The 12436-nt window shown below is 53.3% G+C and overlaps 1 protein-coding gene across 1 annotated transcript; it reads left to right on the top strand.

Moving 5' to 3' along the window:
• Nucleotides 1-132: 132 nt before the first annotated feature.
• Nucleotides 133-10552, top strand: Mtarc1 (mitochondrial amidoxime reducing component 1). Its single transcript, XM_003474225.4, has 7 exons — nucleotides 133-425; nucleotides 2627-2800; nucleotides 4841-5003; nucleotides 5965-6105; nucleotides 7023-7084; nucleotides 7162-7233; nucleotides 9802-10552. The coding sequence occupies exons 1-7, from the start codon at nucleotides 160-162 to the stop codon at nucleotides 9926-9928; spliced, it is 1005 nt and encodes a 334-aa protein (XP_003474273.1). The 5' UTR covers nucleotides 133-159; the 3' UTR covers nucleotides 9929-10552.
• The last annotated feature ends 1884 nt before the right edge of the window (nucleotides 10553-12436 follow it).

Genomic DNA, 12436 nt, shown 5'->3' with positions numbered 1-12436 from the left:
TGTTGCACAATCTCCCCCTCCATTTCGGGCCGCGGTACTGTGGCCTCCAGCTGTCCCCAGAGGGTGGGGCGGCGGGTGCGGCAGGGATTGGCCGGGAGGTCGCAGCCCAGGGCGGGTTAGGCGCCACCTCTCCGCGCCTGGGGCAGAGTATCCACTGTCATGGGCGCCGCAGGCTCCCGCGCACTCTCCCGCCTCGGCCTCCCCGCACCCTCGCGGCCCGCGTGGCTCGGTGTCGCCGCGCTGGGGCTGGCGGCGGTGGCGCTGGGGGCAGTGGCCTGGCGCGCGCGACCCGGGCGACGGCGGCGGAAGCAGGTGGGCACTGTGGCGCAGCTCTGGGTCTACCCGATCAAGTCGTGCAAGGGAGTGGCGGTGCCCGAGGCCGAGGTGACGGCGCTGGGGCTGCGCGTGGGACACCTGCGCGACAGGTAGGGGGACGGCAGGAGGAGTCCTAGGGTGGGCCGTGTGAACAAAAGCGCCTTCCTTTCGCCCCTTCCCCGCAGGCCCGCCCTCTCTGGTTCCTTCCTCTTGTTCTGAGGAGTGAACCCACGCCATGCCCTCAGCCCGCGTTTGACTTTGAGACAGGCTCTCTAGCTTGGTACCAGTTGCCCGCACTGACCTTGAGGTTTGGATCCTCCTGCCTCAGCCTCGTGTAGTGCTGTGATTGCAGGTGCACCACCATGTCCAGCTCTGAAAGCAAACATTTTAATCTCCCTCTAGAATAAGACGGGCTTCAAGACTTCCGTCCCTGTCACTTCGTTTTAGTGACCTCTGCTTGGATCCTGGGAAGCTTAACCAGGATGACCCTGCCCTCTGGGAGTACTGTGGACTCAGAGAGGGGACCGTGGGTGGCTGTCCACTGCTGGACAAGTGCTGGCACATTTGCTATAGTCCCCTCAAGGCCCCCTGCAGACAAAGAGGCTGGGTCTAGAGCCTGCAGCAGTGTGCCGGGCCCCAGTCTTCTCTGTCCCCAGGCTGTCCTGTAGTGGCCCTCTCTGGAGCCCAGGCTGTGGGGTCCCAGAGCCCAAGGAAGGCTTAGGGTCTGCCTGGGCCCCCTGGAAGGCGTTGTGGTGGGGTCCCCAGGCAGAGGCCTGCCCAGAACATGCCAGTGACACCACTTCTCAAGGGGCAGGAAGGGGCTCTTGTGACAAGTGAGCTGGCCTGGTGACATCCAGGTGGCTGGGGTCACCCACACGAGCCCCTGATCCCAGCGGCCTCATCGGTCTCATCGATTGAGGAGATGGTTCCCAACCCTGCAGAGGCGAGGTGAGGCGAGGCAGATCTTTGATGACCTGAAGTATTTTCTGCACTGAATGCTCTGGTGTATTTTACTCCTGGGGAGCCTTGGGAAGTCACTTGAAACAGTGTCGTCTCCTCCTCCCCCTCCTCCTCCCCCTCCTTCTAGAAACACTTCTTTCTGTTGCTCTTATTTCTCCATTCATTTTTTATAGGAAATTCTTCTAAGGCCAGGAATTCCAGGCTGGACAAAAATATTGATTAGATTGACAGTAGACTCTTTAGCAAATTGCAGGATTCCCAGCCCTGACTACTCAAACACTGTAACTGCCCTGAAACACACAGTGCTTCCCACGGTGGTGGTGGGCTTGGCCAGGTGTGACGTACCAGGTGCTGCTGGCCTGAGCCCTGCGCTGTGGCAGGAGCAGGAAGGGAGCCTTGACTGCCGTCATCCAGGGTCCATTCCCTGGTGACTGCTTGGTGTAGGTTCCTCCTGCCCTCGGGCTCCTCGGGCCTGATTGTGAATGCAGTCACCTCATCTCCTGAGGCACGATTAATGGAAGTGATTGGGATTCCTGGAAACTGGGATGAAATTATAATTTTTTAATTTTTATTTGTTTTTTAATTTTTATTTTAGATTTTGCATTGATTATTTTAATTGTACAACTTTATGGGGTACCAGGGTATGATTCAGTACATATGTGCAAGTGTATAATGACCAAATCAGAACAGTCAACATTTCTGTCTGCTTATGTAGTTTTAAATGTTTTTGTTAGCGTGTAGTGATTGCACATCTGTATGCAGTTCATTATCATACCTCAGTGCATGTATATGACCCATACTGAGGAAATCGGGGTCACTCACTGGGCATCAGTCTGTGTTTAGGGCTTTCAAGCTTCTTCCTTCTAGGTAGTAATGAAACACATGCTAGATTATTGTGGACTGTGGCCCCCCACTGTGCTGTGTGGCCTCCAGCTGTGGCTTGGTACCTGTTATCTGTCTAAAAAATGTCTCACTAGTACATGTTTGTGGCACATGGGAAATACCCTCGCCGTGGGGATCCAAAGCTTGTGCGCTCACATCTGAACCCCTTTCCTTCCACTCCTGGGCTCTGTTCCCTTCGGCAAAAGGTTTCCTTCCTGTTCTTTACTGTCTGCTAACATCGTCACACATGTTCCGTATGCCCTCTGTTGGGTTCAGCCCTTTAAAATGTTCCAGCAGGGTTGGGCCATGTTGAAGTTTCTCTCTCTCTCTCTCTCTCTCTCTCTCTCTCTCTCTCTCTCACACACACACAGAGGACATTAGCAATGACTGCTTACCATTATAGCTCTGGCAAAGACAGGCTACCCGCTGTCAGGGTGGCCACCCGTCTCCTGTGTTTTGAAATTGCCAGGTTCTGGCTGGTGATCAACGAGGAGGAGAACATGGTCACTGCACGGCAGGAGCCCCGCATGGTCCTCATTTCTCTGACCTGTGACGGCAAGACCCTGACTCTCAGCGGGGCCTACACCGAGGACCTGCTGCTGCCCATTGAGGCCCCCGCCACCAACCCAGTGCGCACGTGCAGGTGAGGACGGACAGGCGGCCCAGGCAGTTGTGCAGTGCTGAGTGGTGTGGACCCCATGGGGATCCTGCCCAAGCATCATGGGTTCTCCTTGACAGATCTGGGTGCGCCCTACTTGGGGCTCAGGGCTCAGCATCCTGTGGACCTGAGTTCGTGCTGGCCAAAAGATGTGAAAGCCCAGGGGAAAGCCTAGGTGGTAGCCCACACCTGCAAGCCCAGCACCAGAGGCTGAGCTGGCGGGACTTTACATAGCGAGACCTTGCTAAAAATACCACACATGCACACAGAGATGCACACATAGACAGACAGAGAGACAGACAGACAGACACACACACACACACACACACACACACACACACACACACACACACGAGTCCCATGCAGGAAACAGTGAGAGCAAAAGCACACAGACAGGTCAGCAAGAGAAACGGCCACCCAGGACGGGGAGCAGGAGGGGCAGGATGGCAGAGCACAGCGTTCTGGAACACATGAGATCTGTGTTGTCAGAGGACCTCTCCTGCTTTGCTGGGAAAGCTGAACACCCCCAAATCCGTGTAAGGAAAGAGCCTGTAGCTGGCAGCCTGTAGCAGGGCAGTTTGTTAGAAGGGCGACGTTTAATTCTAGGGAGAGGCAGTCCTGAGACAGACAAGGACACCTGCAGCCAAAGAAGTGACCCAAACTGAGCAGCCCCAGCCAGGGTGGACGTCCAGCCCTGGGGGCTGCGCTGGGCACTGAAGCCCTATCCTCAGCCCCGGGAGCTGCAGGGGAGGCCTTGTGGGAGCAGTCACACACTGCCTCCAAGAAACTGCAGGCCACACCATAAACTCGGCACTGCTGGATACGTAACTCTCTTCTGTCCATCCTCCGTCTTCAACCACATCTCGAACATACTTATTTTCAGAGGAAATGCTGGTGGCTGCCTACGCGATTTTCCAGGCATAGCAGGAAACTAAGGCAAGTCTGGACCACGTGAAGTGCTTCCAAATTCTAGCTTGAACCCACGGCCTGCAGAAGTTGTGGACTTGAGACCTGCTCTTTCTTTGCTTCAGGAAGTGGTTTTCGGATGGTGCTGAGTTAAGATTTTCGGACACAGGGCACAGCCCTGCAATCCCAGCACTGGGGAGACTGAGGCAAGGCGATCAGGAGTGCCAGCTTGGTGACATCGTGAGAGACACACAAAAAGAATAGGCGAATAATAACCACTCGCCTGGAGAGAACTACTTTGTCCCTGAGCAGTGCCATTACTTAGTGCTGTACCAGGTACCGCGTGAAGTTACCTTGGCTTCTGTGTGGGGATCTGGCCAGAGCCACGGCTTTTACTTCCTGCATACAGCTATGTAACTTGCTGAACCCCAACAGCCCTGTACACAGCTGCATGTTGGAATGGGGGCTCTAAGCCCTATGCATGTATTGATAGGTATCAAATCCGAGTCGATTCTGTTACTTATGGAGCATTTTCACATAGGTCACCGTTTCATTCCCCCATACTGGCCATCGAGAGCTGTGCCTATCAGCAGAGCTTTCTGGTCAGTCTCTGTCTCACTTTGCCTGTTGCCGACTCCCACAGTTAGTGGGGGAAGACTTACTGTATGTAGCTCACAGTTGAGAGGTTTCAGCCATGGTCAGCTGGCTCCAAGGCAGAGTGGCACGGCAAGGGAGAAACAGTCCTCGGCAGGGCAGGCAGGGGCAGTGGCAGGCCTGCCCTCTTTCTGTGCCCTTATCACCACTCACACCGAAGTAGGCAGTCCAAATCCCAGCATCACATAGCTGAATTCCAAAGTCACATGCTGTAGGCTCACCCAGCTTTGAAAAGTCCCACCCATGCCCACATGAGGGTTTGAGGGGTCACTGGCAATGTTTTTAAACCAGTGGAGCCCAGGATTGCAAAGCCCTTCTGTGTCTATTTGGGACCCTGTGGCTTGGAGTGGAGTGGCTCCTCCTGTAGATGAGGGATGCCAACACTATGTCTGTTGGCATGGGCGCAGGACACAGACCAGGGTGCCCAGGTCCTCAGCTGTGCTACCCTGTGCCCGTCCCTTGCAGGGTGCATGGCCTGGAGGTGCAGGGCCGGGACTGCGGCGAGGAGGCTGCGCGGTGGATAACCAGCTTCCTGCAGTCGCAGCCCTATCGCCTGGTGCAGTTCGAGCCCCACATGCAGCCCCGGAGCTCTCAGCAAATCAGGGCCGCCTTTGGGCCTTCGGACCAGGTGAGCAGCAGGTGGGCGGCGGGCGCGTGGGGCACGGTCACTCAGCACTGCGGACACGGAGGCATCCCTGGGAGCGTGGTGGCGCTGTGGTTCTCCAGGCGGGGGGCACAGAGCCCTTCCCACGGGACGGCATGCTGCTTCTCCTTTTGGGGGGACCCTGGTGCATGCTGGTGCCAAGAGTGGTTCAGAACTGTTCTGCAATCTCCACTTCGTCGGGAACTGTGGTGTCCCTGACACTTGACAGCATACAAGTGCACGTCACGGCACAGTGGTGCAGCTGGTGGGCGGGGAGAGACGTGGGGTCCGGATGACCAGGCTGGTGCTTAAGGGAAGGAGGCTGTGGGCCTCACCTCACCAGTAGGGCGTGTGCACCATGTGCTATTACTACCTTTAAAACAATTGGGGTCAAGCCAGGTAAAGCAGCACACACCTGCCATCCCCACACCCGGGAGGCCGAGGGCAGGAGCACCACAAGTTTGAGCCCAGTTGGACAATCTAGTCTCAAAGAATAAGGAAAAGCGATGTGGATATAGCACAGTGTGAAGGCCCTGGGATCAGTCCCCAATACCCTAAAACAAATATGATCAACGTAAGTACTTGGCATTAGCTTGTTGCCCCAAAAATAGTCCCTGTGGGTGGAGCTAGGGAATATTTTACTCCATTAGGTGGTCAAACCTGACCAGTTGGTTACACACCAGAGCAAGTGGGGGCTTGGCCAGGTGAGGCAGTGTCCCCAGGGGCACATGTGGGGCAGCTTGGGATGCCAAGGCTGGGCTCTCTTTACCCTCTACGCAAGTGTGAAGGCTGGTATGCTAAGGTTCCCAACCACTGTGACTTTTCCACGAAAAGACATACAGAAACACCTAGAAAGCTGTGGTTGTGGAGGTGGATGGGTCCGGGGACACGTAGATGCCCAAAGACATTTTGGGACATGCCCTGTGACCGTGTCTGTCCCTGCCAGGTCGCCTACTCGGATGCCAGCCCATTCCTGGTCCTTTCTGAGGCCTCTCTGGTGGATCTGAACTCCAGGCTGGCGAAGAAAGTGAAAGCATCTAACTTCCGGCCCAACATTGTCGTCTCCGGATGCAGCGCCTTTGCAGAGGTGCCGTTTTGCCCTTGCTGCTTCTTTGCTTAGATTTGACTTCTTTCTTAAAGTGTGAAGACCTTTGATTATTCCGAAGTGTACGTTGTCTCTTCTCTGTCCCACATTGTGGGGACCCTTGAGAAGTGCAGACGCACCAGTGGGGTACACAAGAGAGGCAGGCCCACCGTCCTCACAGAGGGGTATGGGGGCTGAGGCTTCCCAAGAGGCTTCTGAGCTGGGTTTGCTGAGTGTGGACCCTGTGGTCAGTAGGCAGCGCCCTGGAGAAACTCGCACAGTCAGAGGAACTGACCTCAGTGGCCCCAGGTGGTCCCGGCACTGCCTGGACTGCCCTTGGTGTCTGCCCTGTGGCTGAGGAGCCGGAGGCTGGTGCTTGTTGTGGATGTGACACAGGATTCAAAGGGGACTCTGACCTTTGTAACAGTCACTCATATTTAATTGGATTTTCTCTCTCTCAGGGCACAGCTAGTGGCCCTGAGGCTTGGTGAGCAGCCACCAGCTACAGACACTTGACACTGTCCCTTGGGAGGGATCAGGGGTTCTGGTAGCACCCATGTCTGTGTACAGAAAGCAGAGGTGGAGGGCTGGAAAGGGGTCCTTACCTGTGTGCACCTCCTTGAGACTCCGCTGGAGAGTCAGAGTGGTCCTTGAAAAGATAGGAATTGCTGCTGGAGAGGTGGAGGCGAGGCAGGAGAATTGTAAGCTGAAATCCTGCCTGGGCAATTTTGTAACTAAACAAGACCCTATCTCAAAATTCAAGATGCAGAAGGGCTGAGGACGTGGCTCAGTATGCAGGCTGTGAGTTCAACCCCGGGTGCGGATGGGAAGATGCTGTGAGCCTGAGTGTGGGCTCGGGGGAGTAGGAGGTCCCCAGGGCTGCATCGGGTGAGGCCCGAGCATTGTGCCTCTTCCTCTAGGACTCCTGGGACGAGGTCCTGGTTGGGGATGTGCGGCTGAGAAGAGTGATGGCCTGCTCCAGGTAAGCTCCTTCCTGTCCCTGTGGGGCGGCACACAGGGCCACGCTGCTGTCCCTGGCTGACACTCGTTGTGCTGTAGGTGTATCCTCACCACTGTGGACCCAGACACGGGCGTCATGAACAGAAAGGAACCACTGGAGACCCTGAGGAGGTAGGAGAGGCGGTGACCGCACTGACAGCCATGCTCAGTGTGAGGGCAGCCGTGAGAGCCCGTGTGTGCGTGTTGGGGTGGGGGGTTGGTGTGACACTCACTGGGGTCCCGCTGCTGCTCAATCCTTAACCAGGGCCTCCTGCTGCTTATGCAGTGGCCTGGTGGCTGATGAATGGGTGCACAGGGAGTGCAGAGCCCTATCCCTGTGGGCGCAAGGAGCTCTGCTGCTGCGTTTACAGTGTGGTTTGCTTTGCAGTGCAGGGTGCGGGGAGCCGGGGCCTGCACTGAGCTTGGCCAGTGCTCACTCTGGAGCCCTGGCATTCCCTGAAAGGAGATGCACTACGAAAGTCTGCTTTAAAATAATTTGTAATCTAGCTGGGCGTGGTGGCGCAGGCCTGTAATGCCAGCACTTGGAAGGCTAAGGCAGGAGGATGGCTGCGAGTTCAAGACCAGCCTGAACTGCATAGTGAGAACCTCTCTCAAAAAGACAAAAAATATTAATTTAATAATTCCCAGAGGGAATTATTCCCATAGGATACTATATTTTATGTCCTAAAAAAAAAAAAAAAAAATGGCCACAAAGCCCAGGAGTGCGAGAGCCGGGGAGCCGTAGGGTTTTAGGTCCCGAGCCATGAGTCAGCAGGCTGCTTGCAGTACCTTCTCTTTCCCACAAGGGGTTGCCAGTGGCCTTGCCGGGTCTTTCCGGGCTTGCCGTGGTGCGGGCGGTGCAGGGGGAGTACTTAGGGGCATTGCGACCCTGCAGCCTCACAGCCTGGGCCTCAGCCGGGGCCCAGGTCTCCACTCCCGCAGACAGCAGTGTGGACGGCTCCTGCAGCCCAGGGGACACAGCAATGGTTCTGTAGCTTTAGGGTAACCCAGAGGGGGGCCATGGGGACTCGGGAAGAAGGCAGGTGACCAGGAAACCCGGTGCAGGGTCAGCCTAGCGCCTAGATCCGGGATCTCAGGCAGGCAGGACAGTAGGGCAGCTCCGGAGACACGCGGACCGCAGTGAGCACCAGCGCGTGGAGGGTGGGAGCGCGTGCCACGCTCGCCCCGCATAGGAGCCTCCAGCCCAGGAGCGCAGAGCTGGGACCGGCCGCGGGAACAGCCAGGAGCCCCGCCAACGCCCAGTGCCCGGCGCCTGTGAGCCCCTCTGGGCTGGGCTGGGCCCCACCTGGTACAGAGGAGCGGCCCCAGTGTTCATTTTTAAAAATCCATTCATTTGTCCAACTGCGTTTCTCCGAGAGGCAGCGGACCCCTTGCGGGGGTGGGGGACCCAGTGAGGGGCTTCCAGATTGGCCCAGAGCGGTTCTCATTCGGAGAAGGCCGGTCCAAGCTGTTCCAATAGTTCTTTTTTAACTTTCTCTGTGAAGCGCCACGTAGGACAAAGTCAGAGATTCCAATAAGAGTGTTCTAAGTGTAACTGTGACGTAAGACTGGGGTGCAGGGCTGGCCGTGCTGTCCCCACGCGTGCCTGTACTTCCTTCCTGCGCGCCTCAGTTTTCTGCCTGGCAGAGAGACTTCCACAGAGGGTGTCCCTCGCCCATCCAATCAGTTGGCAGCCGTGGTCACGGGTGAAAGTGCCATCACTGGCGAGAGCGGGATGAGGGAGTGGGACAGGGCTCTGCGCCCGGGGCTGCCTGTCTTGCAGGGCAGAGAGGCTTGTGCCCCGGCACCCCGAGGAGCCGCAGAGCCCTGACAGGGAAGAGAAACTCCTGGCCTGGGCTCCGGCTCTTGGGCACATGGTGTTTGTGTCTGGAGGGAAAGCTGGACTGGTGAGGCCCGAGGAGGGGCCCGCAGGAATCAGAGCTGAGGACACGGCGAGGTGGCCCAGCGCTGCGGCCTCGGTACAGAGCGGAGCGGCCTGCGGGGTCTGGCATGGTGGGAGCCCGGCAGCCAGTCTCCACAGCGGGCCGAAGCGTGCAAATGGGCTTCTCTGGCGCCCAGGAGCTACTGGAGGCCGAGGAGCCTGGGCGTGGCAAGGCCCGAACCAGATGGAGAAAGCGTGGACGGGATTTGAAGGGCAGCGTGCGGAGGGCGATGCGAGGTTTATGAGGAAGTTGTTGGTTGTTGACATTTCCTCCCCTGCAGTTCTGAGAGTGCTGGGAGAAAGAGCGAGAAAGGCAGCATTAGAAACAGCGAGGGAAGCCAAGGGACACTGCGCAGGAAGGGGCAGCGGGGACAAGCCAGGGAAGCCGGGCACGGGCGCAGCGTACCATGCCCAGGTACTGGCAGGACCTAGGCCAAGTGATGTCCGTGGAGGGGTCGGGCGGAGGACGCCGCCGGGGCTGGAAAGTGGTCAGGTCTGTCTGTGCACATGAACCGTCTTCTGATGCCGACAAGGTAACGTTCCTGCAGAGACGCCGTGGGGATGCGGCCGGGCTGCTCTCCTGGGGCTGCACCTGGCCGGATGGTTGGCTGGCCAGCCTGAGAGGCAGCATCTGGTGACTGGGCTGGGCGTGTTGCCCCCAGTACGGGTAGACCGTGCCTCAGCCAGTGAGCACTGCCTTCCTTTTGGGCTTGTGACTGTCTGCTATGACCCACAAAGCTTTCTCCTTCCTATTGCAGTTACCGCCAGTGTGACCCTTCGGAAAAGAAGCTATACGGACAGTTACCGCTCTTTGGACAGTACTTTGCTCTGCAAAATCCAGGGACAATCAGAGTGGGCAATGCCGTATATTTGATGAGCCAGTAATATCAGATGTCTTCCTAATGTCCTAAAAGATGACCATGTCCAGTATCCACAATTAAGGAAAAGTTTAGTTCGGCCCACAGCTCCAAGAGATTCAGTTCATAGCAGTCAAATCTATGTCTGCTTTGTATCTTCAGATCTTCAATTTCTGTGCTTTTTCTAGGGATGATTAAATTAGAGCTAGGTGAGACAGATGAGGCTTCCTGGGTGGTGTGGTTTAGATCTGAAATGTCCATCACAAGTCTCCAGTGGGCAGAAGGCAGCTGGATGATGGGGGATGGTGAGCATAGTGTACTCATCCATTGATGAATCCCTGGTAATTTCTTAACGCAGTTGGGTGGATGGATCGTGGTTAACCAGCACAATTTACCCCTCTCACCTTGACAGGCAGACATTCCCTTCAATCATCCTTAACTTCTAAGTAGAAACAATAGTGAGCTCATAGTTATGCTTGACATGCTACAGCTACCACGCACGCAACCAAAAATGTAGTGATCGCCTCCCCAAAGACCCAAAAGCGTCAAAATTTTTCAAGAGCTCAAGTCCAAGTCTTTTCTGAGACTCAAGACACATTCTTAGCTGGAAACTGTAAAATAAAGAAATAAAAATTGTATAATTGTAAATCACCGTGACGTAGTCCTGATCTGTCAGCTTCATTCATTAAGAAACTGCCTAGTAGATTAGTAAAGCAGCCCCTGGGTGTGTGTGGGTGGGTCATGGAGTTGTGACCTCTGACACCATCTGTGGGTCCTAACCCTTTTCTCCCTGTTCCCGTGTTCTGACGCTCGATCATCCATAAGGTAAGCAGCTCCGGCCCCCATTTCTTTCCAGCTGTGAGGTTTCTGCCTTGAACCCTGATGGCCAGGGACTGGATCTCTTGAAACTGAGCCACATTAAACCTTTTCTTTAAATTACAGGTATCAGGTATTATGTCTCTAACACAGAAAACTGTACCTGAGTAAGGTTGTTGCTGTGATTACACCCGAGCATGTGGTTCAGAAGCCTTCGGAACTGATTGGCAAGAAGTTGTTTGGAAAAGGTTGCAGGTGCCATGTAGAGGAGCCTTACAGTGCTGAAAGCAGAGCAGCTGGGTATGTCTGCTCAGAACGCAGAAGAGCATTGCTGATAGGAGTGCACGCCATGAAAACCAGGCTCAGAGGTTCAGCTGGGAGCAGAGATTTCGTTGCATTTGGACTACAGGTCATGTGGGTTATACTGTGGCAGAAAATCTGTCTACATTTTGCCTGTGTCCTGAGACTCTGCAGGGGACTTAAGGGAAGTGGGATAATTTATCTGGTAGAGGAAACTTTATTTTATTTTATTTTTAAATTTTATTTAAAAGGAAAAAGAAGAAAAAAAAATAAAACAAAACTGTGTACCCTGTGTAAGGGTACAAGTAATACAGAACTACAAAAAAAAAAAAAAAAAAACAGTAAGAAATCACCAATTAATAGATTACACATTGTCATCTTAGAAATAGTTGTTCAAGTCACAGGATCAAAGCATACAAAGTGGACATTCAAACAGTGAGACTACAAAGAGTTGTGTTCAATGATCCAACACAAACTCAGTAGTATGGTCATCTATCCTAACACACCTAGACACACTTGCAGTTGTATCCTTTAGAGCACTTTTTTCCCCTGTCTTTTTTAAAACAAAATTTACAGAGTTTGGGTTTTATTACTCCCATAGTTCTTATTACCTTTTTTGGGAAGAAAATAAAACCAAATATGACAAAACAAAGCTGTCAGTCAAAACCAAGGATAGACATAGCACATGATGTAGAACAGAGTACAAGGTTATCAACAATGATTATCAACGTTGTCTCTTGTTTCCTTAAAAAGAATTGTGTATCTCATTAGATATTATAAAGTTGGACAAAACAGTAGAGAACAAGACCAATAAAACCTAGGCATTGTAAACATTACAGGACTTCCAAAGGAGACAATAGTCAAACCAGAATGGGCATCCTAGTGAATCTTATTGCCTTCAAAGTAGCTGCCTATCCCCTCAAACTTGATACTATCATACAGAACGGAACAGAGTCTAATCAGTCAAAACAAGATAGTGGGAGTAATACAGGACTTCAAGTTAATAGGAAATCAAAAAAGTTACAATAATATATCCTGCTAATTTTTTAAATTTTTCCCCTTAATTAAAAAATAATTTAAAAATCCCTTGTATTTTGATTTTACAGTATCTATTATGTCCATGCTTTTGATTTGACTGACTTTGTTCTGATATGTCACATTTGGTTTTACTCTCTTCAAAAAAAGTAATAAGAACTGTGGGAGTAATAAAACCCAAAATGTGTAATTGTCATTGTACAAAAGAAAAGAAAAGAAAGTGCTCTAAAGGTTATAACTGCATATATGTTTAAGTATATAAGATTGATAACCATATTACTAAGTTTTGTTGGATCATTGAACAGAACTGTTTGCAGTCTCACTGTTTGAAAGTCCACTTTATATGCTTCAATTTTGTAACTTGAACAACTATTTCTAAGATGAG

Source organism: Cavia porcellus, unplaced genomic scaffold (genome assembly GCF_034190915.1).
Source record: "Cavia porcellus strain 051 isolate PalLab524CR breed Dunkin Hartley unplaced genomic scaffold, mCavPor4.1 scaffold_26, whole genome shotgun sequence".
Taxonomy (NCBI): Eukaryota; Metazoa; Chordata; class Mammalia; order Rodentia; family Caviidae; genus Cavia; species Cavia porcellus.
This window is presented reverse-complemented; position numbering and strand designations above follow the sequence as displayed.

What these genes read in the sequence shown, in the direction of transcription:
- Mtarc1 (XM_003474225.4), top strand. Translation starts at nt 160, where the DNA reads ATGGGCGCCGCAGGCTCCCGCGCACTCTCCCGCCTCGGCCTCCCCGCA. An exon ending in CCTTTGGGCCTTCGGACCAG is followed by an intron (nt 5,004 to 5,964) that starts GTGAGCAGCAGG and finishes TGTCCCTGCCAG; the next exon opens with GTCGCCTACTCGGATGCCAG. An exon ending in CCACTGGAGACCCTGAGGAG is followed by an intron (nt 7,234 to 9,801) that starts GTAGGAGAGGCG and finishes TTCCTATTGCAG; the next exon opens with TTACCGCCAGTGTGACCCTT.